Below are 25,293 nucleotides of genomic sequence, written 5' to 3' on the forward strand. Positions count from 1 at the left end.
GTGATGCTACCTTCTACAGAGTCAGGTTTTTATTGTTTTACCCTAACCTGTGATGTAAGAGAGACAAGAAAAAATGCAGAGAGTAAAGCTCACACATTTACTGTAGGATACTAGAAGTCATATTGAGGGAATGAACCACAGATGGTGGTGTTTGGGAGAGTGCGGTAGTCACCAATAACCATTCGGTCACTGACAACTATCGCACATACATTTCTCCTAAAACAGTAGTGGAAAAACAAATGTGTACAAAAAAACCTGAAATCGCCAGCAGTGGTTTCTTTGTGGAATGAGGTAATCATGGTAGCAGGACAGCTGCTGAAGCGTTTAAGGGTGTGTATAAAGCAAATAAAGTATCATAATAGAATAACACATATGATTTAAAAGAGGCTTCCACACAGAGGAACTCGTTGTGTTCACATTTGACATCACAGCCTTGTGTCCTAGAAATGTCCTAGAAAATTATATCTTGAAAAGAATGGGAACTCTGAGTGATGTTGTACCCAGGTAGAAGAGGAAGATAAATGAACTTTACATCACATTGTTAAAAGATACTCAGCACCGTAATATTAGGTGCTTAGAGGACTCCTTACCGCCGCCCCCCCCCCCCCCCAAAAAAATGCCTGCTTATGTTACCTGTTTATGGCAGAGTTTTCATCCTCGTTCATGGTGTTATAATCAGTTTTGTGTGTTTCCGCAGGATTTGGCATTTCTTTGGCAGGCTGGAGGACCTGGTGTGCAGCTGGTCCACAGTAGGTTTGTCCAAAAGAGTGTTCTGACGAGATCAGTGCGAATGGTACTTACCGGACTCCAGAAAGGACCTGGTTGGGAAAGGGAGTGAGAATGGACAACCTTTCTGACTTTGGTGGCCCCTGTCCATCCACCCACAGGGAATGGGAGTGAGTATCAACTAAAGTTAACTTGAATTTGTGACCTTTATTAGATTTCATGCCCCATATACATGACTTAATATGTACACAATCTGTATTTTGCAAATATGTGCACAGTATATGAATTATTCATAGTGAAGATGTTGTATTTGCTGGTTAAATTGTTTGGATCTGAGGTACAAATTTTAAACCATTCTTTTATGGCTTGTCAGTCACATTAATGGGTAAATGCTTAATTATTGATTAATCATTTAAACAAATGCGAAATTACTTTGGCTGTTTCTCAGGCATTCAAAATGCTTCAAAGAAGACAAATAGCTTAAACTATTAAACACATCTCCTCCCTCTTAAATTTAATTGGGCATGTATCATCTGGAATAGTGCCACTGGCTTCTTGTGGCCAACAGGGTAACACAGACAAGATGTTGAAAATCTTTTTAGTTATTCCTCTTCCTCCACCATTATTAAATATTTCAGTGGTTGGCATATTTATTTTTCATTGATTAGCTGAGCACCATCAGAACTCTGTTTATAAATTTTAACACCTAATATTCCTTTCATTGCTCATGAATAAAGGTTCATAAATGCATGGATCTGTTATTCCTCCTGTAAAGTAACTGGAGATGTCAGAAACTCGCAAAAGATTTTTTTTCAGTCACACTATGGCAAAGTAACTGTTTAAGAGAAACGGATAAGAATGTGGGTTGGCTGTTGATTAAGTTTGATGACTTAGATTTTACAAGAATTTGACATTAGTCTGTGTCAGATTTCCAAATAGTATTTTAGTAAAATTGGCTACTGAATAATTGAAGAAATCAGTTTCATGCACAGTGCATAACCCTAGGTTTGAGCTGGAGTGTGCTACAATTTTCAGGTTATACCAACTACACCGCTATCTGTCAAGCAAAGAACAGTTCACATAGGATCATTACTGTGTGGCTATATTAATATTGTTTTAACACAACAGAGTTACAGTCATGCACAGTATTTGAATTACAAGCACACCTCTTATTTCTGACTCTAACCTCCACTTCACTTGAAGCTCATGATCTACTTTATCTCATACTGTACCACTTCATCTCTTCTCCTGTTTATATACATGTATGACCATTGCACTGCCTGATGTATGCTCTGACCACATCAGTATAGGCACGGCGATAAAAGAAATACCAGTGTTTTGCACCGTATCATTACTTTATCAGAAGGGATACATATTTGTTTCAATTCCACTTGTTAAACATGCTGCCATATTCATTCAAACTGTGAAAGCCTCTGTATGGACAGCATGAACCTGAAATATTTATATGAATTGGGATGTTTACATGCCACAGTGACCTGTTAAATATGGGAAAAAGCAGGAACCTCACTCATAATATCCCAACAGAATCATGGCATTTAACAGTGGAAAGTGTGCATATTTAGATGTACCCAGCAGGCCTGACTGGTGGTAACCACTGAAGGAGCTTCTCCCTCTATATCCTGAAGCCCATGCTGCAAGTTAATGCTCGTAGGCCTTTTTCACAGAGGACATTTTGACTTGTCACAGTAGCAATGGTGCAAACAATAAAAATGGCTGAATTTCAAGTAACTGCTTTAGTGCCACCCGTGCTTTTCCTGCTATAAGTCAAAATGTATAGGGGTCAACAATGTGTCCTGCCAAAATGTTAATATCCCATATTGTTAGACATGCCTGATGACACGGTCAGATTATCTAGAAAAAAACATTTGAACTTGTATGCCTCTGTTTCTAGCACCAACAACTGTGTGGAAGATTTAATCGATGAAGATGAGAAAGACAGGGCAAAAAGGTACTGTCTTGTTTATGCCTCTATGTCTATCAGATTGAACTTGAATCCAGTTGAATATATTGTACAAGATATGTGCATTATTGAATATGAAATCTGAACTTGTTTAGTTACTACTTCAGTAATGGGGATAGCAAATACATTTTTTGATGGTAGTTAATCATTTTAAAAGAATCTTGAAGCATCAGTGTCACATTATGGTTCAAACTGGAGTCCATGACAATGAAAGCCTATCTGAGCATAACTTAAAAAATGAACATAGAACAGGGTCAAATGCATTAATGAGACATTGCTTTGCCGCCTCTTGCTACTGCATCTTTCTGGCTGTAATGTTATGTGTATAATTAGTTTTTCCAAATGCTTGATCTGACACTTCTAATGTGTGATTTGTTAAACTTGTCCAAAACTTGGAATATAAATTGGTGATTGGGAATGTTCAAAAATATTCTGTCTCTCTATGATTCCAGATTAGTTGATATTGAAAGAGCAGCTCAGATCACAAACGGGACTTTTCTCTTTTTAAAGCTGCATTACTCAGTGTTGGCCACAAGGGGCAGAGGAAATCTGCACACTGCACTAACCTGTTCTGGATAACATTTATGCCAAAGAGTTGCTTATTTACATATCAAGCAGACAGAGAGAAACAATAACATTACTGCAGAGTTGTTTCTGGTGACTTGTTGAATGTAAATCCACCAAAAATGTGCTTTTTGGTTAGATTGTCTATTGTGAACTTGCTATAATTTTTCTGCCTACAGAGCTACTGTCAGGGTAACAGGGTAAATGAGTGTTAAACTACAGTTGTTTGACTGGCTTTCTCCTGTAATTCCACTGGTTTATAATTGTTGTCACATGTTGACATCTTAAGGGCATCCCGTAACAAATCAGAAAAGAAACGAAGAGATCAATTCAATGTGCTCATCAAGGAGCTATGCACCATGCTGCAGGGCCAAGGCCATCCACGCAAGATGGACAAGTCCACTATACTGCAGAGAACTATAGACTTCTTGAAAAAACAGAAAGGTAGGAAAATGTTTTTAATTTTAGACACCTTTATACACGTTTCCTACATTTAACTAAGCTATAAACTAATACGCTTCATCCCTGTCAAAATAGACTCAGTCCTTGTTTTTTACTTTCTGTTTTATCTTTTTCAGACATGACTGCACAAAATGAAACTTGCAATGTGAGACAGGACTGGAAACCTTCATTCCTCAGTAATGAAGAGTTCACTCAGCTAATGCTGGAGGTAAAGCTCTAGAGGCTGTGTTTGTAGAAAAGCAATTAATTAGCTCTGACATTGACTAGTATTGATGATAAAACTTCCAAGATGCATTCTCCCCTAAAATGCCCATGGAGCTGGGCAAGATGACATATGACAAGACACTTTCTCCCTCTATGTCCAGGCCCTAGATGGTTTCTTGGTGGCATTAACTACAGATGGAAACATTATATATGTATCTGACAGTGTGTCTTCACTTATCGGCCATTTACCGGTAAGTGAGGACGCTTAAATAAATAACCTTTACTGTCTTGCTAACACAACAGTCCTTTGTGGCAGTCCTACTGAATTTATTTTTTGTGAAGTTCAGCTTCAGATTCATTCTCATCAAATGTTGAAACCATGTTGTCTCTTGAGTATAAATGCTTCTTGATTAGTTTACATGTTTAATGGTATCTACTGGGTAATATATTGAACTTGAACACTGATAAGAAACATCTGCAATTCATCTGATTTGTTCCAGGACATGTTGGTTATTTTTTTCTGATGTTTGCTTTGATGCTCATTTTGGAGTTTTTTTTCCACAACACTTTTATATACAATAGTTAGAATACCAAATTTAGGCTTAAGTTAATGGCTCCCAACTAAGTGTATCTGAAACTACTTTAAAGCACTTAAAATTCAGAAATGGAGGTGACCTCATTACATTCTGATGTAATGATTATGTCACCTGTAATGCTGTTTTTACTGTTGCATATCACATACCCCCCCCCCAAAAGACTGACCATCATCCACCTGTCCTTTTGCACCAGTCAGATATGGTGGACCAAAATATCTTGAATTTCCTCCCAGAGCGGGAACACGGGGAAGTGTATAAGCTGCTATCATCCCACATGCTCATGACTGATCCCATCGCTGCTGACTTTCTTGACGGTGAGTATCCGATTGGGAGACCTCTCTGCACAAGTCTGGCCTGTCTGTTTTAACATCACACTGTGTCTAGGTCATCATGTTGAAGCACATATGTGTTGAAAAGTTGAAGTATGTAAAATGTCTCTCATATAAGGAGGTCAAAAGTTCAGTGTGTGGGTTAATACTCTATAGATAATCTTCAGTGGTGCAGTTTTTCACTTGTAAAAAATTCCATTTAACAAAATCTTTGTCGGAAATACAAAAACAATAATCGGCTCTTTATATCAATCTCATTTGAGCTCTTTTGGAGACACTTTTTGTGTTTCAGAGCATCTCTAAAGGATGCTCTGACGGTGATAATGTCACTCAAAACTATATAGAGAGCAGGTTGCTGAATTGGAGTCTGTGTGTTATTGGATTGCTGATTAGTGTGTATTTATAATAGGAACTATCTTAGTATCATAGTTAAGACTTTAAATCACTGTTATGTTAGCACAGTAATCCAAACCAATGTAGTATCTGGGGATCAAGACACTGACCTTAATCCTGTCTTACTATTGAGCTTTTCTAAGAAGGAGCAACGGTAAGTTGCTGGTGTCTCGCTCTTTCCTTAGAAGCCTAAATAACAGACTGTTACAGAGCCAGAGCGAGGATAGACTCCTGGGCACATTTCAGAAGAGACAGTCTTTTTTCATTCTGGCATAGAAAGGAATGTCTGGCTTTTAAGTAAAATGACATAAAATGAGTTTTTCAAATCCACCAGCTCTTTTCCATGAGCTCCACTCGGATAAAAAAAAAATCCTCAGTACCAGGGTCTGTCAACCCAAAAGGTTTTGATTTTTGAGCCTCTGTACACCTTGCAAATGATCAAACCTACATTTGGTCATAATGTTATGGCTGATTGGCATATATCAGCTCAGTTCACTCTCCCAGTGATGTGAGAAATGTACTGTATTAAAATATTACAATATATGTACTGTATGTACTATATGTATATAATATGTGACCATATTCAAATATTACATACATTTTATGCTATAACTTTGTTGTGAACCCTTTTGTTCTCCTCATATTTTAATGCTCCATAGCAAGTACTGTCTGTTGTAATCTCTGTTAATGTGTGATGAAGTTTTATATATAGATTGTTCTCTTGTCTGTAGCATGTATGTGACACTTTATATCTTCATTTGCACATACAGATCTGCAACTTCAAACAAAATCCAGACTTGATTAGGAAGCACCAAATTGAGACAGTATATGATAAAGATTTGCATATACTGTGTTATGAACAAGCTGTTAACCTTGGAAACCTTGTTTTTCAGATGATGCACATATTGAATTTTGCTGCCATCTTGCCAGAGGTAACATTGACCCAAAAGAGCTGCCTGTGTACGAATATGTTAGGTTTGTTGGAGATTTCAAGTTTCATAACAATGGTAAGGATTTTAGTTTTCTCCTTGTTGTAGAAACTTAAACTTCTGTCTAACTTTAATGCTTTTACTTAACAATGTGATATATGAATCAAACTGAATGGAAGATGTAAAAGAAAGTAGTTACTTTGGATGGGTGTCTCAGCCAGCTCTATGCCCCTTTGTATCTTCTCCCTGACACAGTGCCTACATCTTCTTGTAATGGGCTTGAATTGACATTACCGAGAAGCTTGCAGTCAACGCTGGAGGAGCAGGTCTGCCTCATTGCTACTGTACGATTAGTCACTCCACAGTTTCTCAAGGTAAGACCAGCTGGGATCTTGTGCCTTTGTTTCACAGGTCATGTTGCATTTGTGTGAGATCATTACTGTCAAAGGAAAAAAAAGAAGTAGAACTGAAACTATGGCATGAGTGACTTTGCATCTGAGGCATGAAACATTTTGGTCTATAATGACTCCACTCTGGAGAGTTCTTGTTGCAGAATGGTTCAGGGTGGCACTGTACATCTTCCAGCTGACTTCAGTGCAGTGCAGTTCAAGTGACTGCCATGCTTTAACCTTTCTGAGATCAGCTCACATCATAGTGACAGTTTTAGACTTAGCTATACCATTTCCAAACATATAAAGAAAGTTATAAAACAACACAAATCAGAATCAGCAGCAAATCAGCAGAATTAACTTCTTCTTCATGGACAAGTGCACTTACTGTAAACTTCTGTTTATACTAACTGTCACGATGGTCAGTGAGACTTTTTTCCACAAAGAAACTAAAAAAAAGTCTAAAAGATGACATTTGTTTTTCGGAGGAAACATGATATTTATTTTTCTGCCCTAAAATGTGCTGGAGCCTTCGGGCAGTATTCAGAACCTGTAAACTGTTTGGCTGGGACAGAAATATGGTCACAAGAAGATTGATTACATGTAAACAAAATTGTCAGCCACTATTGACAAATGTTTGATGCAAGTGCAGCAGAACTTAACATGCTGTACATCTTGTGATATGATTCACAGTATTTCTTGCTTTGCAGTGTAATCATACTAGTGACTTTCTCACTATGACTTTGGTTTTGTTTAGGATTTGTGTAATGTGGAAGATCCTTGTGATGAATTTACATCTAGACACAGCCTTGAATGGAAGTTCCTGTTTTTAGATCACAGGTAAAAGATTTGTATGATCCTGTCATTCAGTTGTGTAGATTTGAGGCAGAACCACTGTATTAATTGTTTACCACCTTTCTTTTTGTCTCAGAGCTTCACCAATCATAGGCTACTTACCCTTTGAGGTTCTGGGAACTTCTGGTTATGATTACTATCATGTGGATGACTTGGAGCTTATAGCTCAGTGTCACAAGCAGTGTAAGTGACTTACCAGCCTCTATCATCATCATCCAGCAGTCTATCTCTGACAGTTCATTCAAGTTACATGCATTCATCTAATGTGCTAGTGCACAGGAAGAACCTTGGCCCATGACACCTGAACATGCACCTTCTCCCCCTTTTTCTCAGTAATGCAGTTTGGAAAGGGTAAATCCTGTTATTATCGCTTCCTGACCAAAGGCCAACAATGGATCTGGTTGCAGACTCACTACTACATCACGTATCACCAGTGGAACTCCAAACCTGAGTTCATTGTCTGTACGCACACTGTTGTCAGGTAAGTCTGGTTGTTGTACCTTGGGGTATTCTGAGTGAAGGGAGTGGTGTTTACATTTTGTCAGTCTCAGCCTGGTACTGTATGTGTAGAGATGCACCGATTGTAATTCAATAATTGTAGTTTTTTGGCCAATTCTGATTTCCAATTTTGACATTTTGCAACTTTTCTTTAATAAAAATGTTTATTGTTACAGGCTGGATACACTGTACATATACATGCATTTCATGTGTAACCGGTAATTCCCTCATTGTCTGCTATTTGTCGAAGATTTTGACCATCATTTTCCCTTGTCCAGGGTGTTTCTCAAGGGTCCTCTGTGCATTTTTTGTACACTAAGCACTTCCACTGGAAACTGGCTATTTCTGATCTCAGCTGATCGATCAGTGCACCTCCAATGATGTTATAGGACATATAGACTGTTTTTGCAAAAATAACAATGGTTTTTGATTATGTTGGATCTACATTTGTCAGGCATACTCTTTCTATCTGCTGTTTTCAGTTATGCTGAGGTGCGTGCTGAAAGGAGGAGGGAATTTGGCCTTGAAGAGCTGTCTCCACCTGAAATAGCTCCTTCCTCTGTGAAGGTAAAATTCAAGAGCCCTTGTTCATACATTTTGTGACGCATGCAGCATCAGTCTTTATGTCAGACCCATATCCAACCCTCTGTGTTAAAAACGACTTCATGTACCAGGCTCAGGAGCTGTACTTGGACATCTGCTCCACACTGGACCCTCCACAGGACAGAAACAGTGGTGCACGTTCAGTATCCTCCCACAGCTCCCGGAAGTCCTCCCACACAGCGCTGTCAGACTCTGCGTGTGAGTCATCCTCTGCTCCTTAAAGTGCTAACTCACTCAACAGCAGGTCAAATGTACAGAAATCCTACTTCTGTATGGCTGCAGGAGCTGTTATTTACACTTAACTGGAAAAAGAGGGGAAATCAGAAAATCCTAGTCTTTGTCTTATTTGCTTGTGGTTAGGGGTGGAAGTACTGCAGAACTAAGCAGACCAGAAGTCACTAAAACAGCCACCCTAATATACTGTACAGTATGTGGGTGATGATGAATCCATGATGAAATATTTCCAAGGCTCAATTTAGCATGCCCTGTTTGCTGGAGCCTCCAGTCTCTCTGACTTCAGCTGCTCTTCCACCCAGTGTCTTACTAAAGCACTTCATTGCCATCTGCATATTCATGGACAATACACAGTAGAAGATTCATTACGCATAAAAAGTAAACATAGCAGCAGAAGCAGCAGCTGCTGCTGCTGCAGCAGGTTTCTTCCCCTTATCCACACAAATATACAGTTTTATTATTTTCAAACCTTTTCACTGCATCTGTCATAAGGCATAGTTGATGAATTTTCTTGGCTTCTTTATTTTGCCACATTTACTGTATGATGAAATAACATCCACTCAGTGCATTATGGTTTATGGGTTTAAGGCAGAGTCAGAATGATGTAGCAGTCAAGGGCTAGTGAATCAGCAGCCTTGTTACAGAACCAGAAAAAAAAGCATTTCATAAGTCATTCTGGCTTTATCCCAGAAAGGCTGTGCTTACTCTGTTTAGAAAGAAAAGACGGGGGGTTTCATCCAGTTATGCATCTCACTGTTTTCCATTTACAATGGAACAATATTAATGCTTTTTGGTAGAGCACTGCCGAATGGAAATATCTGAAGGCTATTTCATGTGTTCATATCAATTTAGCCAGTAAGCATGAACTGATTTCTAAAATGAAAAAGCTATTGCAAATTAATACTACCAAAGCCAGTTAAAATCTCATTTGATTATCTGGATTTCATTTAGAGAGATATTATACTGTATAACAGTTCTGTGAATCTTTATGACAGTGGCACAAGGACAGTACTGTTCTTCACTGCCTTAGCTTAGAATGATGGAGAATACTGGCTATTAACAAAAATCTAGGTTCATTATTTTTGTTGTCGTGGAGCTTGAAAGAAAAAGACGGAGCACAGAAAGGTTGCAGCGCAGCCACTGCTGCTTGTAAAGCTTCAATGCTGTTAGCACAGCAATAATTTGATGGATCCTAGATAAGCCTGTCAACATTTGACATTTTGCCATTGTAACAGTGTCTATGACACAGTCCATAGTAGTGGGGTTTGAAGCAAGCATTTTAAGATGGTTTTTTTTTTTTTTTTAGAAAAACAGTGATTATGATCTAGCAGAACATACCCTCAGTCTGCTTCACCCAAGTGTGTTAAGAGATGACCTGTCTCTTCTGCAGCAGCTAACTCCTACACAGAAGCCTGCACACCATCATGGCAGTCTGCTTCCATCGGGACAGAGCAGACGGCTACCAGACTCCAACCTGGTAATTCTAAGGTCAGTTTACTCAGTATTTCCATGTGTCTTTTTCCTCTTTCTTTGGCAATAATATGATCAGTGGGAAATAAGTACACAAAGTTGACCCAATAACATTTCACAGATTTAGCTACATTTTGTCACTTTCCCCGTAGAATGTGGCACAAAGACAAAATTCCTTTGACCTCATTCCCCAAATGAGCCTCCCCCTTTATCTTACCTGCAGCACGCACTCAGCAGTGGTTAGTGTTTGGTCTTCCTCTCCTGCTTGTTGCCTTCCTCTCTTCTGTTTGTGTACAATATCTTACTGTTATGACTGTTGCTGTTGTATGTGTTGTGGTTGGTGTACAGTGTCTCCAGGCCCAGTTGTAACGGTGTTATCGAAGCAAGTAAAACATTAAATAAATAAATTATCAACATTATTTCTGAAATGGGTTTTTGTAGTAGCTTTCCACATACTTCTTGTAATTTTCTCATAGAATCACAACCATTTTAAGACCTGTTTTACAGAAAAAGTGGGAAGATGAATTTCTTTTCACCTTCCCAAGTATAACCCACTATATGACTTATGCTAACTGATTGTCTCCTAAAGAGTACAGTTCAGTAACTTGGTCTAGTACAAAAAAAACTCCTAGGCTTTCCTCATGTTTGTTCGCAATTGTTTTTGTATCATGTGCTTGCTGCAGCAGCAGCAGTCATCTGAGTATCAGCTGCAGCAGCCTCAGCTCGGTGTAATGAACCAGCTGAAGGAGCAGCTGGAGGAAAGGACGCGCATTCTGCAGGCTGACATTAAGACGCAGCAGCAAGAGCTGCATGACATAAAGGAGAAGCTTCATCTGGCTAATCTCCAGGTAACACACACAAGAAGAGAGAATCTAAAAACATCATGAAGTTAATGTAGAATTACGTGTTGTATACTGCACTGGGAAAAAACTGAATTTATTCTTATGTCAGAAATGATTAAGCCCGGACATATCATCTGTTAGGGAAAGTCAACATTATAGCTTTACATTACCTCACAGTACTGGTGGAATGGCCCCACCAAGAGGCCAGCACTAACCAGGTCGGCTTCACGTACTCTACAGAGAGAGAGTCACCAAATAAACTTAAGTCTGTCTACAAGATATATAAAATCATATTTTAGCCATATTTTTGGCTGTAGTTTGTCTTTTTTTACTAATAAACAGGAATTTTCAAGCTAACGTCTTTTTGTTAAATTGAATGTTTTTTTCAGTAAACAAAGGATAAATGAACATTTTCTGTTTACATGTGTGTTAGATGCTGTTACAGCAGCCTATACATAATGACTTTGGCCAGGCCCAGCAGCAGCCTCAGCAGCAGGGCCCAGGCAGGCCAGCCCAGCAGAGCCAGTCCGGGGTGATCAGGCAGCTCTCAGGCCATCCTATGCCGGCGACCTGCGGGGCCCACAGCTCATCCCCTCACTCACTTCTGAGAGACGGCTTACCCTCAACACAGGTACAGAGCTGTGCGAGTGAAAACCTGAAACAACAGGGCTGTACAAACACAGCTGCTTCGAAATTGGAAAGGATCATATTGAATCAAATTACCTTTGGTCATTAGCAAGTAATGACTTGTGCACTCAACACAACAGGAGGCTGGTTATGGATTGAGCGTAAATAACAGTCTGTTATTCAAAGATGTAAATATCTCAGCAACAGGTGTTTTGTATTTAATTTCCTAGACACCTACTGCTTGTAGAAACACACAGAAATCGACACTGTGAGGTGATGATGGATTTTAATAAACAAGTTTACTAAATGAAAGAAAAACTTCACAGGAGAGGGTTTTCATATGCTGTTAACCAGCACACAGCATCTCTGATCAGCTTGGTGCTTCCTTCATTTCATCAAAGGTCCAGCATAGGATTGCACGGAGCGGGCAGGTGCAGTCAGTGAGTTTTCCCGTGCGGACGAACACGAGTCTGACGATGCCTTTCTACAGCAACCCCATGATGTTCTCTCAGACCAGCACGAGGCCCCTGCAGGATGCAAACCAAAGACACACTAACAATGAGTTCAGCCAAGATGGACAACTACGGTGAGAAAGACACATCATAGTAAAAACCACAAGCAATAATGGTGATATGGCCGACACTATGACAAGTTAGTAATGTACAGTACAGTCAGTTTAATTAGTAGTGTAGCACAGACAGTTTTCTACCATCCTACACAAAAAGAATTGTACTGAGGAAGCATTAACCAACTTTTTGAGTGTTACACCCTTAATAATTAATACCTAAAGATGTTGTTTTCCAAAATGTAACTTTGTTTGTTGTTTGTTTGGTTATGAATATTTAAGGTCATAAAGAAGTACATGTGATTTTTTTTCAGAGGCTTTACATTTTACATGATGAAAATTTTAGATCAGAGTAGTTAACAGTTGTGTTAATTCAAGTATGAGTGTGATACCAAATGATTGTAGAATTAAGCTCAGACAGTGTAAACCTCCACCAAGGTACATCACTGTCCCCATAATACCATTGCACCTAGCAGCTATATTACCATGATGGTTTGACCCTCATAATGTGATTCATTGCCCATGAACACCTACCTCTAGCATTTGGAATCACATTGATATCATTATTAGTTAGAAAAGTCATTCAAGAAAATTGATATTTCATTAACAGTGGTTTTCGCTAGGATCTAGCTCAATAACCTTTGAAGACACCCTACTGAGTCAGCAGCTAAGATTTGATCTTAGTAGCAAGTCTGTAGCATCATTTATTGTCTTACAATCGCTGGTTTTCCATTAGCCTTATATTATATGTGTATAAATGGAGCAAAAATATTGAAATTGGCCCTATCTCACAATGGTAAAGAATCCTTTAAAAAAAATCCTGGATCCAGTTGATGATGATCTGGATCAGCACCAAAATCTAATGGATTGTTCTGTTGGCTGTACACTCTCTCTCCTAAACATTTCATCAAACAGCATTCTTTACTTTTTGACTTATCCTGTGAACAATGCAACCAACAAACAAGTTTGAGATAATATTAAAAATTCTATGATCAAAGCTGTCCTTAAGTTCCTTCATTAAAAAACAAAAAGGTTTTACCTTTTGTAAAATGCTGAGGTGAAGACATTTTGCTCTGTGATATCATGCTTTGAGCAGTTTTTTCCACAATACAGATGGAGTTCCTGCAGTAACAGATTTTATTTTCTGCAGCATGCTCCTCAACCAGCCATTGCAGACGCTGGTTCCCACCAGCAGTGTCACGTCGCAGCCTTCCCAGTGCAACATGGGCATCTCCCAAACCATGTGAGAACTGTTTAATCAGACCGTGCACACACATACCAAGTGGCGTAGTGTCACATTGTGTCTGAGATTTTCATTGTTCTCTCTATACAGATACACCTTGGAGCAGCAGATCATCACTCCTTCGTTCTCCATGCAACAGGTCAACTGCAATGCTGTCCTTGTGCCCTCTCCAGTCTTCACCTCCCCCATAATGATCCCGCACAACAGCTTCATCACACACCAGTCACAGTCAGCCTACCACAGTCAGCCCCAGGCCTCTCAGCACTCCCTGCAGCTACAGCAGCCCCAGCAGTTCTTTCAGGTACAGTGTAGTCATCTGCTTTGTAGTCTTGCAGCAATATCAGTCACTGTGTGTAAGCAGTTCCTAGAGGCATATGTTTGACTGTTATGTGTGTATTTTGTGATGGATTACTGCATAATGCTTCTCAGTCTAACCAACCAGTGGGTCTGTAATCACTGATTTATGATCATTTTTAGGCATTTACACTGCATCTGAATCCCTAGTTTCTTCAGCAATGTGCCCATTTACACTGGCTGATAACCAACAAATCCGTGTTATTTTCAATCATTCTGGCTTTATACAAAAGCTGTGATGTGACCTAAAATTCATTAGCTCAGAAGTTAAATCACATTATACAGTATTATCCAGACCTTTTCTCATGTTTGACCTCAGCCATTCATAAAACTTACCATACATAAATAGCGTTGGTCTGGCAGTACATAAGAAGCCTAAATGAATACCTCTGCATCCCAAACCATCCAGAGAATCATCACTTTATTTTAGACAGACACACTGTGGAGCCACTCCAGAAATTATAGAAGCTTTAGTCTGTGACTTTGATTAGCCCCGTTTGTATCAGTGAAGCTGGGCTTAATAACAGAAACATCTCTCTGTATGATGCAGTACAGTTCAACTGTCATAACAAACATTGATTTGTGTAGGAAAAATGGAAAATAATTGAAATGTAAAGGTAATGCATGGTTTTCTTCTAACAATGTTTACATTCAGTGCTACCATAATACACTATGTGTGTCCTTGAGGTCTAACAAACATGCTGAATGTGTTGTTGTAAATGTTTTTATCTATAATGATCAATATCAATCAGTATACAACTATTTGTGATATTTTTAGCTTATCACCTACTCTTAATTTCTTCACTAGCCAAAGGGACCTTCACTTCCTTATGCACTGTAGTAGAACTAGGGTGAAGCTAAATTATATATAAAGTAAACTTATAATATAATGGATCTGTAGCACAAGCCAGTTTGTTCTCCTAAGTGTGGAATGTAAATACTGAGGCACCGACTTTGCTGCTTGTGCCATTTTTGTTTATTCAGTGAGAGTGGTAAAAGCATTTAGTAGCACTCGGTTCCAAAAGAGAGAGCAGCTGAAATGCTCAGTAAACAAGATGCACCGTTTATGTTTACCATTATTTTGGCATTTCCGCTGTTAATGTACTATTTGTGTCATGTAAAAATCATTGTTCCATTAGCATTTTAAGCATGAATTCAGAGTTGAGTTGAAAAATTAGGGGTGGAGGGTGCTTTTTTTGTTTGTTTGCAGATATCACCTGGTGAGGGTCTGTTTTTTTTTTTTAAGTAAATAAAAACAGTGATATTCATGAGAGAACTTAATGAACGGTTCTATCAGCTGGCACAGCACATTCAAATTCTCTTTTGTGTCCACAGATGACTCAAGGACTTGTACACAGTGGGTCTGCTCCAGCTTTCTTACACACCACTAGTGTCCCACAGCAGAGCACTGTGGGATACCTCGAGCAGCAGCTGCAAACACAGCAGCTGCCGCAAGCACAGCATCAACTGTTTCAACAACAACAACAACAACAACAGCAACACAGGCAGTACCAACATTGCCAAAATCAGACTGGCAGTGTTTCAGACTTCCGGAATATGTTGACTCGGTAGCGCCGTGGACATTGTTAGAGCACGAAGGTCTCCCTCCACATTGTTACCATGTAGGCAGCAGCATGTTGTGGTATCTGGAAGTCAAGCTTGACATCAGCTTCTGCAGTGGAAATGCTTAAAAATGCAAAACTGCCTGTAGTGACATTACTTTTAATGTGAAGCTGCCAGTCTATTTTTCACTAGAGTGAAACCCACAAGCATAGGCCTGCAGGATCTGTGGAGTCTGGGGTGCTGGCCCACACCACACTCAGTCGTCAGTCAGCAAAACTGCCAGAACAAATGGATCATCACAGCTTTCACATGCTGACACTTGGGTGTTTTTAAAGAGACTTTCCTTCCAAGTATGTGTTTGCACTTGGGTACTGCCCCTTACCCAACAGAAGAATATTTATTTTTTCCCCATGAATTAATATTCAGTTTTCTTCAGGGAGATAATGTTTCCCCTCCCTAGTGACATAACATCACCACCCCAGTCAAGGTTTATCTCACAGATGGCACATGGGATCTCTATTTCAATGTGCTTCATTTGGCAGACATCAACACCCTGCAGAAGAGGATTATGGCCACTATAAAAATGTATTTGAGTTCAAACTTTCAGATGAGATGACTATCATGTCTGAAATAAGGTTTGGTAACATGGTACACCAAGAAACTGGGGAGAAAATTCTCCAATTATTAGAAAGGTATATCTAGATTTTTAAAGCCTCAATCTGGGACTGAAGAAAGGATGCCACACCTAACCCACCTCTTCTCACTGAGACTGACAACACAGCTCAGAAGTTACAACTTTAGGTGTTTCTGATGAGCTCTGCTGCAAAAGTCTTAATGTGATAACCAGGTTACTGGGGGGATCTGTGCCTTTAACCATGGTGTATCCATGGTGCAGATTATGGCTTTAAAAATCCAGCTCAGGTCCATTTGGGATATAAAGTTGTATTTTCATAGGTCATAATTTATTATTTTCCTCATCAGATTTAAACAAAAAACATCTAGATTTGTATTGGATATAGTCCAACTATATATTGGATGCTTTTTGCGACCTTTACATGAGTAAGCCCAAAACTCTTTCTGTAATAATAGTATCTAATAAGATTCATTTAGCCATTTGCTGAAACCCCAATGAAATGATTTCATGTTTACTTATTACATACAGAATACTGTGTATTTGAAACAATACATGGGATTAAGAAATTTGTTTTATACACACAAAAGCTATGATCGATTTTATGTTCATTTATATATTAATAAGGGCAGTAATGTCTTATCCTCATGGTTTTATACAAGATGTTTTCACAAGAAGAGTGCACCATCTACACTCTGTCATCTGTTTTCCACCATACAACACTGCTGCACAAGTGCATAAGCTTGGTGATTTAAATATCTTAGAAACAGGGGAAATGACCTGCAGAGATTCTGCCTGCTGTTTGGCTGTCTGATCAGTTTGTTCTAGTCCGTTCAGTCATGTGTTTGGTTTGTGTGCACATCTGAAAAGTCACTAAATATTTGTGACCAACTGAGCTCATATACAAGTAAACTTCATAATATGAATGGCATCATTGGAAAATGAAAATATTGCTAGTATAGAGTGTTTATTGTTCTTGTAAGTGCACTCCTATCTTAATTGATTTGAAATTTGAACTCACCTTAATTTAAAACTCACCTTTAAGTTTGGTCCTGTGTTACATAGATGCTCCCAAATAGTTCAGCAGCAACAAAAAAAGTTTCTCATGATTCACTGAGAAATGAAACAAAATGTTCACTTTAGAACTTGTGCTAAACTTTATAGAAATCAGCTGTAATGTGCAGTAGGACAGTTTAGTCTCAGCCACATCAGCTGGACACGGTGAAGATACAGATAGGTGACTGATTACAGGAAAAGCCTGAATAAATGAGCGGCCCTGTAATGCCTCTATCCACATGGCACAGTGGGTCACTGGATGGTTTGATGAGTATGGAAATGATGTGAATCATATACTGCGGTCTTCACGGTCACAAACCAGTTGAACACCTGTGGGAGATTTTGGACCGATGCATTAGACAGGGTCTCCACCACCATCATCATCATCAAAATACCAAATGAGGGAACATCTTTTGGAATAATGGTGTTCATCCCTCCAGTAGAGTCAATGCCAAGGTGCACTGAAGCTGTTCTGGTGACACATGGTGGCCCAGCACCTTAGTGAGACACTTTGTTGGTTTTTCCTTTCATTTGTCACCCGGCTGTAGCTACGTCATGGTCCCTTTGAGGACTGGTGCAGGTCATACTGAATGAAAACTGTCAGAAAACTCAGCATGTATGTTCCATAAAACTGCTATGTACACTGTCAGTTTGAAAAAGAAGAATGTTAATTTATGCTGTTTTAAATGTCAGATGCACAGTGTATATAGAAGTGTAAAATAAGACATTGTACATGTAAATTATATGGGTTTTTTTAAAGACAAAAATATCCAAACATTCCTTCAACTGTTTATATCAGCAATATCTTTTTAAACGGTACAACATGCGTCCACTGAAGTCCGAGTAGACACGTCTGTCTACATGAGAAGGTGATGTAGTGTCATTTCCTCCCAAAAACAAGAAAGCAAGGTCACAGGTTCATCGTGACAATAAGATAAATGAAGAATTTCAGTCCTTATGTTCTTATCAAGCAGATGCTTTGAGGTCACAGCAACAGCTGTCCAGCTGTGTGGTGATAATCACAGCTGAGTTTTTAAAAGACATTCAGCCAAAATTCCACATTTCATTTTAATGGGTTTCATTTTTTAAGAAAAAGTGCAATTGTACATCCTTGTCATATTATTTCAGGTGGCTGAGGGAAGTCTGTCTCCCTTTGTACATTTCTGTGACCACCCATACAAGTTCAGCGCAGTCAGCATCTCAGAGGTGCCATAGACGACTCTCTCTCTCTTTTCTCAATCAGTATTATTTCAACTACTGGAAAATGTTTATGGCAATGAGTCAGTCAGTGGTAGAATTCCTCCTTGTGGTTTCTTTCCATTGCCATTTAGAGAAGATGACAGTCTAAAGAACTTATATTATTTGCCTTGCAGAGCTGGTTGAGGGGAAATGCTGCTCATTAAATTGCACTGTGAGTGAATCATGTTGTGATATTTCATGTTTTGTGCTCCGGTTGTGGATTAAGCCCCAGTTTTATTTCGCCCAGAAGTCACAAAGGTTGTGTAAATAATCCATCTGCTCAGCTGCTACTGCTTTTGTTTGTAGTTCAGTTGAACTGCGCTCCTCAACAGTAGCTGCCACACCATAAGTTTTATTTTCTTTGCCGATCAGAACGCTTTTGTTTTTCATTGAGTGTCAGTGTTCTTGACAGTATGTGATTTTAATCAAACTTGTACTTCTTCTGATTTGTAAAACAATGACTGACACCTTCAGTGTCTGACAGTCAGCTCAATGTTGTCTGTGTACGATTTGCCAGGACATCTACAAATCAAACCTGGTACGCAGCCACTTATGCAGTTTCAGTGCAGAAAGAAACCTTGAATATACTGTATAATGTTAAAAAAAAAAAGTTTAGACTGTATAGTTATTTTATATATAGATTACTTATGTTATATGATTTTAAAATTAAACTAATTTTGTAACAGATCATGAAGTGTCTTATTTGAGGAGGTGAGACTCTTTTTGCATTGACGTTGTGGTATCATCACTTGTATGGCTTGTTTTCTTTCTGTATTTACCATCAAAATAAGCTTTAAAAATACTGTTAATATTGTTTTAAATAACAGATTATGTTTACATTCTATAATACCTTTATTATGTTATACTGGATTATTTATAAATCAAGCTGAATATTGTGAAATATTTGACAATAAATATTTTTAAACATACATGTCTTATTATTCTGAGTAAAATGTTTGCTTATATAAATTATGTAACTGTTCTTTAGGCAAAAACTGTATTTTCACTGTAGAAAACCAGTCTAGTGTCAATCTATGAAAAGGGCTCAGCAGGCCACTGGATGTGAAGGAAAAGGGTTTGATGTCAGCACTTAACATTACAGTTTTAAACACTTCTCACAGAGACATGCAAAACATCAGTAAAACATCTTTTAAAGTATAGTAGCCCTCCAAAGTACTGTTTGACACTTTATTTGTAGCCAAACCAACATCTGTCAGCCACACTAAATGTACAGGGGGTCTGAATCAAAAAGTACCGTTTGACACTTTATTTGTAGCCAAACCAACATCTGTCAGCCACACTAAATGTACAGGGGGTCTGAATCAAGATGGTAATAAAATAAGCATTTTTAGGAATTTTGTTTTAAAAAGTCAACCTTTTGCACTCTTCAAAAGATCCAAGTCCAAGTAAAAAAAAAAGTACTACTTGATGTGTACTGTACATGGATTTACAAATATCAAAATGAGTTTTGGCCTTAGGGCTCCTTTGCTCTTGCTATCCAAAATAACTTCAGTTACATGGTTAATGTATGCTGTTAAAAATTAGAAGATACTCCCTCAGGATTAAGTACTTGCTCCTCTGCACCTCCTAGTTAAGAGAAACCTCTGCCACTCTGTACACCTTGTTAATCAGGACCTCCACCTTATCTCCACCCAGATGACAAAGGTCCAAGATGCACACCACATGTGTATCCTGCAGCTCACTGGCGGTCGCTAATATCTCCTCTGCAAGACAAAAATCACACACATTGTAGTCCCTCAATATGCTACTATGCACTTGTGATATAAATGTGTGAGGCCCAGACTGTGTAGTGGCTGTGTCGTTCCCCCCCGCCCCCGGGTGTGGTGGCTACCTGGCTCAGGAAGAGTCATGTCGCTATGGTTGGCTGTGTCACTGAGAGGACAGAGGAAGCCTGACAAAAGGCAGGAAAGCATGGTGTTGCCATGGGGATCCAGAGGCAGACCTACTGCCCTGGGCTCATCAGAGCTCACAACAGGAAAAAAAGCTGCATCAACAGCTATCTGCTTGTTTATGCCTGTCAGGAGGGATAAAAGAAAAAAACATCAGTGTAACAACATAAAAACATAGGTACATTTTTAAGATGTTTTTGGCCATTTAGTCATTTTTAGCATGTCAGCATGTGCAGGCTATGATTCTAAAAGATGTTTCCAATGAGAACCACGATGAATTATACAACTCCTTGAAAAAAAAAAGACTAAGGCATAGAATGAATGTTTAAAAAGGCAGGACCACCTTAAAAATGGTGTATGAATTTTGGCATTTTCTAAATGTGACTAGGATCTCTGACTGTGCAACTTGGCTTCTGCTGCCAGCAGGTCTAGACATCAAAATGACTCACTGGTGACATAAAGTAACAGAATAAAAACAGTGGTCAGCTATAACAGGACTAAATGAATAAGGCTTGAGACATCTATTCATAAGAAAGAGAATGCAGCTACTATAATACAGACAGAATATTGTGATGGAAAACAAGGTGTTCTGGCACATGCACATGTCACGTGACACAACAGATGCAGAAGTGTTCATTTATACAAGGGCATAAACAAGAGACAGTGCCTTTTTCAGTGAAACACTTTCTTGTGCATCACTCAGCACTTTACCTAATATTGTGACTTGGTAGAATCCTGGACAGACCACAGGTGGGAGGGGGTCAGCAGTCTGCTCTGGGCTCCACCGCACTGGCTGAAGGTTACTCCACTGCAGGAGGATGTTCTTCTCATCAAATGTGAACCTCCGAGAGAGGCTGTCCTGGTACAGACCACCTTGGCACAAATGTTCGGACACTTCAAGTCTTTGCTGCGGCCAACTGCTACTTTCCCAGGACAAAATATCTGGTTGAAAACAAACTGTGTAAAAAACAGAACTGTAAAAATAACATCTGCCAGACTATCAGACCACTAACATACACACAGTGAAGCTGTAGCCCCAGTAATTCACCTTGACTTGGATTTTGCAGTTGGAGGATTTGCTCCACATTCTGTGCCTCCTCTGATGCAGAGTCACTGTCTTCTTCTTCTTCTTTTTCTTCCTGCTCTCGTCCTTCCTCTGTATTTGCATGTCCAGCCCTCCTGCAGAGGCAAAGACAAGAAACCTCAGAATGGTTGAATTGTTTTACTGATGAACGCCACCTGCTGAATCTTCTGTACCTTTTTGCTGGCATGCTTCCATGATTCGAGGACTGCGTGGCTTTTCTGTGGAACATGTTACATTTCATTTAATCAGTTAAATGTAGACTTTACACCCTGCTTGATGAAATGTGCTCCTACTAGCCCTAAAAGTAAAATTATTGATTCAATATCAAGCTCACAAATATGCTAGTCAGGAGTCAACACATACCTCAACTGAATTCTTCTTTTCCTTCTGCTGGCTAAGATGTTCTCAGCACAGGGAGATGTTACACGTTCCGCCGGAGTCCACTCAGCTGTCGAGGAATGACTGTGTGTGTCTGGTACAGCTGATTCACACACATCAGTAGCAACATCAGAAACCTGAAATAAAGCAAGATGGTTTATTTTATAGATTTAATAATAACTACTCTTAGACTCCTTGAAATGTGTCTTTTACCTCTTCTGTTCCTAGTGGCTCTATGGTCTCTAGAACCCTCAAGTACCGCACTGTTGTAATCTGGCCTTGAATTGCCAGTTTTTTATGTTCCCTGTATTGCAGGGTCTCCAACTCCCTCTTGAGGTCAGCTGCAGCAACCAGAGGAACTTGTCCTGAAGAGAGAGCATAAAGATTTTAAGATAACATAAGTCCACACAGACAAATCAACCAAATCCTTTTTACTGTGGGATGCAAATGTTTAGATGGAGGGTATCCTGTACTGGACTTGAAAGATCATACATTCTTTTACAGACAGAGTAGGTGTACAGTACAACGGATTTATCTGGACCCTACACTGCACTTTATCTTGTGGCAGAACTACAAAGGAATGCTGACCCAGATTTGACATAAGAAAATCAAGTGCATATCATTGTGGTTCACTACTAAAGCAGAGTTTATGATTTCATGCCTTGAAAATAAAAGAGTGAAAGCTTGATTTTTTTTTCTGAGGCTAATAAATGCATTCTCAAATGAAACTGTAGTACACTGAGCCCCTAACAACAACAAAAACAAGGTATGTGAACATGTTCTAGAAACCATCCATGTGAAGTGTCCCACCTGAGGAATCTGCCACTGACTGTGTAAATGTCTGTGGAGGGTGAGGGTAGCAGTAATGGCCACCAACAGCTGTCTTCTGGAGGATGATGTTGTCCTTCAGAGTCTTAGTCCACTGGATGAAGCTCTTCACTCTGGGGTCACTCACATATGGCTGACCTTTGTGGTAGCCTGTTGTGGATACAGATAATGTGCAATTCAAATACAACTGCAGCAACCAATACCAGATCATCAGGTGCTTCTCATGCTAACCTGTGATGAATGTCTCAGTCTCACAGCTGCTTGTGAGGTATGGCAAAGAACCTTCCACTTGACAAACCCTCATCTGAGTACAAACCAGGTAGGTCACTGTGGAAGAAATGACACTTTATGAAACAAACTATACTTACAAGTTTGGCAGCAGAGCGATCAGATATGAACTGCCACAGCTAACTTACTTGAACAGATACGATTAAAGATTTCTGGCTGAGATGAGGAAAAAATCTCTAAGATAAAAGGATGGTGAGAGGTCCCATCCAGTGCGTGGACCCAGCGATATGTCCAGTATTTTTCTGGACCTAAAAGATGCACATCGTCAATCGCCAACAAGCTAATTAAAATCAAAGAGGAAATTCAGCAGCTTTCCTTCAGTCTTCATAAATCATTGACATCAGGTAAATAAAATATGAAAATGTTTTTACCCTTGTTGCCTTTACTTCTGACTCTTTCAACCCGACCAACAAATGTTACTAAACCAATGACATCACATGCAGAATTGTTGGGTAATTTTTCCAACTCTGACCTGTAAAAAACATACGTAACATGAAGCAGTTTGTAGAACTAAACTGAAATCATTATAGTACATTCACCAGCAAGCAAATGCTAGATAAACAATATTATTAAACACAATGTCTTGTCTATTTTTAAACAGAACAAAACTGTAAAAACAGCATAACACACACAGCTCAAGTACTAGATACAGACATACAAATAAAATCCCAGTTCATTACCTGGTGATGAACTGGTAGGAAACCTCAGGCAGGCCCCACTGAGGCAGCACACTCTTTGGGGGTACCACAGTGATGACTGAAGCAGGGTTGCGAGGGTTCAGACAGATTTCTTGGAAGAATACAGACAGTAAGCAGACAGCATGACTGAGTGTAAGCTATGGCTATAGTTCACCAGCCCTTTCAGACACACCAAAATATAATCAGCCAGTGGGAGAGATTAAAACCACACTAAGATTTTTACAGTTACACAAACTCTCAAGATTATCCTTAAGTAAAAACAGATGATATTTGCATGTATACACTACAGATCAACCCAAAATTCTGCAGTGGAATAAAGTTAGTTAACTGTTTAAAGCAGAATGTGACTAAGCGACGGTTGCATATCACATGTTTATACAATAAAACAATAACAGTTATGCACCATATCACAGCATTTCTGCACTTTTCTATTCAGCTGAAAATGCTGTTCACACAGCAGTGTTAGTAAACTTCAAAATGCACAAACTGTGATCAGTTGCTATGTAAAGTACATACCTACAGATTTAAAAGTCTTCATCCTGTGATGGTCCATTTGAGGCCGTGACCGGTTTGAATAACTCTGCTTCAGGGTGTAATTTTGGAGGTACAACACTGTTCCTACAGTGAGTCTCTGGTAAAACTCGGGACAAAGTTCATTCCAAAGCACAAGGGACATTATGCCAGTCTGGTCAGCAACTTCAAAGTATGCCTGAAATATGACAAAACAGGAGATGAAAAACAAGTAAAGTACACTTTGTCACAATGTAACAATAAAAAAAATAAGAAATGTTAACGTGAAATGCTGTTCACATGTTACTGAAGCTCAAAATTCTTGGTAAGTTCAAACTCACCTGGTAGGGGTAATCAATCTTGAGCCCAAACTTCCCATAATACCTCAATCTGGATTTGTGTATTATCTTCACTAGAAGAGGGAGATGTTTCCCTGAGAAAGGAAATGATGACTCCAGACTACACAGTAGAGCAATCCTGGACACTGTTGGAAAGAAGACAATGCAAACAATACATCATAAAGATTTTCACTGCAATTTGGCAGTCTAAACCTATTCGGTTCTCTCAATACATGTTAAATATATATTTGTAAATGCAGCCTAAAGGGACAGAGACACAACTCTATTAAACATGTTTTGATCAACAACAACAGCATTCCCAGCACAGTTTACAAATTATGCTAGTCATGAGGGAAATGAAATATGTAAGTGTCACACTGGTTTTATGCTGTAACAATAAATATCTGGAAATACTGTTTAAAGTTCTCTTGTCCAGGTCTTAAGACCCCAAATTACAAATCAAGTGATAACAATTTTAGCAAGAAGCATTTGTACAGATGATACATCCGTCACTATAAATAACAATACAATTGAAAGGAACATGAGTTCTATGTTTCTGAAGCCCATAGTTGAAAAGGAAATTATAGAAATAGTGAACAAATGTGGTAACAAAACATCTAGTGATAGTGATGGTATCACTATGACAATGGTTAAATGGGTAATTGAGGGGATATGCAAACCATTAACCCATATTTTTAACATGTCGTTTCGACTCGGGCAGTTCCCCAATAATATGAAAATAGCAAAGGTTATTCCACTGTATAAATCTGGTGATAAGCACAACTTCACAAATTATAGACCGGTTTCTCTGTTGTCACAATTTTCAAAAATTCTGGAAAAACTCTTTAATAACAGATTAGATACATTTATTGACAAACATAAAATCCTCTCTGATTGCCAATATGG

General features: G+C 39.0%; 2 protein-coding genes across 10 annotated transcripts in view; one reads left to right on the top strand and one right to left on the bottom strand.

Moving 5' to 3' along the window:
• Positions 1 to 19,258, top strand: part of npas2 (neuronal PAS domain protein 2) — a 42,359-nt gene extending 23,101 nt beyond the window's left edge. For 4 of the 7 annotated variants that reach the window (XM_020599072.1, XM_020599069.1, XM_020599070.1 and 1 more), the window contains 20 exons: positions 698 to 896; positions 2,639 to 2,695; positions 3,561 to 3,715; positions 3,850 to 3,941; positions 4,099 to 4,188; positions 4,727 to 4,847; positions 6,149 to 6,262; positions 6,440 to 6,558; positions 7,331 to 7,413; positions 7,505 to 7,611; positions 7,762 to 7,909; positions 8,409 to 8,493; positions 8,601 to 8,727; positions 10,154 to 10,251; positions 10,917 to 11,081; positions 11,509 to 11,706; positions 12,104 to 12,288; positions 13,418 to 13,510; positions 13,601 to 13,811; positions 15,200 to 19,258. In XM_020599072.1, the coding sequence (XP_020454728.1) occupies positions 841 to 896; positions 2,639 to 2,695; positions 3,561 to 3,715; positions 3,850 to 3,941; positions 4,099 to 4,188; positions 4,727 to 4,847; positions 6,149 to 6,262; positions 6,440 to 6,558; positions 7,331 to 7,413; positions 7,505 to 7,611; positions 7,762 to 7,909; positions 8,409 to 8,493; positions 8,601 to 8,727; positions 10,154 to 10,251; positions 10,917 to 11,081; positions 11,509 to 11,706; positions 12,104 to 12,288; positions 13,418 to 13,510; positions 13,601 to 13,811; positions 15,200 to 15,436 (2,541 nt within the window). In that variant the 5' untranslated portion in view covers positions 698 to 840 and the 3' untranslated portion in view covers positions 15,437 to 19,258. Of the gene's footprint in view, positions 1 to 697; positions 897 to 2,638; positions 2,696 to 3,560; positions 3,716 to 3,849; positions 3,942 to 4,098; positions 4,189 to 4,726; positions 4,848 to 6,148; positions 6,263 to 6,439; positions 6,559 to 7,330; positions 7,414 to 7,504; positions 7,612 to 7,761; positions 7,910 to 8,408; positions 8,494 to 8,600; positions 8,728 to 10,153; positions 10,252 to 10,916; positions 11,082 to 11,508; positions 11,707 to 12,103; positions 12,289 to 13,417; positions 13,511 to 13,600; positions 13,812 to 15,199 lie in introns of those variants that run through there. The other 3 variants (XM_020599074.1, XM_020599073.1, XM_020599075.1) reach the window with 3 other exon arrangements.
• Positions 19,259 to 19,601: 343 nt separating this feature from the next.
• The window catches only part of radx (RPA1 related single stranded DNA binding protein), a 9,839-nt gene continuing 4,147 nt past the window's right edge, over positions 19,602 to 25,293 (bottom strand). Inside the window, exons 2-15 of one of the 3 annotated variants that reach the window (XM_020599078.1) lie at positions 24,391 to 24,533; positions 24,056 to 24,248; positions 23,522 to 23,630; positions 23,213 to 23,313; positions 22,970 to 23,089; positions 22,785 to 22,880; positions 22,536 to 22,703; positions 21,939 to 22,090; positions 21,711 to 21,862; positions 21,521 to 21,565; positions 21,312 to 21,442; positions 20,975 to 21,205; positions 20,206 to 20,388; positions 19,602 to 20,077 (exon numbers count right to left, since the gene is read on the bottom strand). In XM_020599078.1, the coding sequence (XP_020454734.1) occupies positions 19,941 to 20,077; positions 20,206 to 20,388; positions 20,975 to 21,205; positions 21,312 to 21,442; positions 21,521 to 21,565; positions 21,711 to 21,862; positions 21,939 to 22,090; positions 22,536 to 22,703; positions 22,785 to 22,880; positions 22,970 to 23,089; positions 23,213 to 23,313; positions 23,522 to 23,630; positions 24,056 to 24,248; positions 24,391 to 24,533 (1,961 nt within the window). In that variant the 3' untranslated portion in view covers positions 19,602 to 19,940. Of the gene's footprint in view, positions 20,078 to 20,205; positions 20,389 to 20,974; positions 21,221 to 21,311; positions 21,443 to 21,520; positions 21,566 to 21,710; positions 21,863 to 21,938; positions 22,091 to 22,535; positions 22,704 to 22,784; positions 22,881 to 22,969; positions 23,090 to 23,212; positions 23,314 to 23,521; positions 23,631 to 24,055; positions 24,249 to 24,390; positions 24,534 to 25,293 lie in introns of all 3 variants that reach the window. The other 2 variants (XM_020599077.1, XM_020599079.1) reach the window with 2 other exon arrangements.

This window comes from Monopterus albus, unplaced genomic scaffold (assembly GCF_001952655.1).
Source record: "Monopterus albus unplaced genomic scaffold, M_albus_1.0 scaffold39.1, whole genome shotgun sequence".
Classification (NCBI taxonomy): Eukaryota; Metazoa; Chordata; class Actinopteri; order Synbranchiformes; family Synbranchidae; genus Monopterus; species Monopterus albus.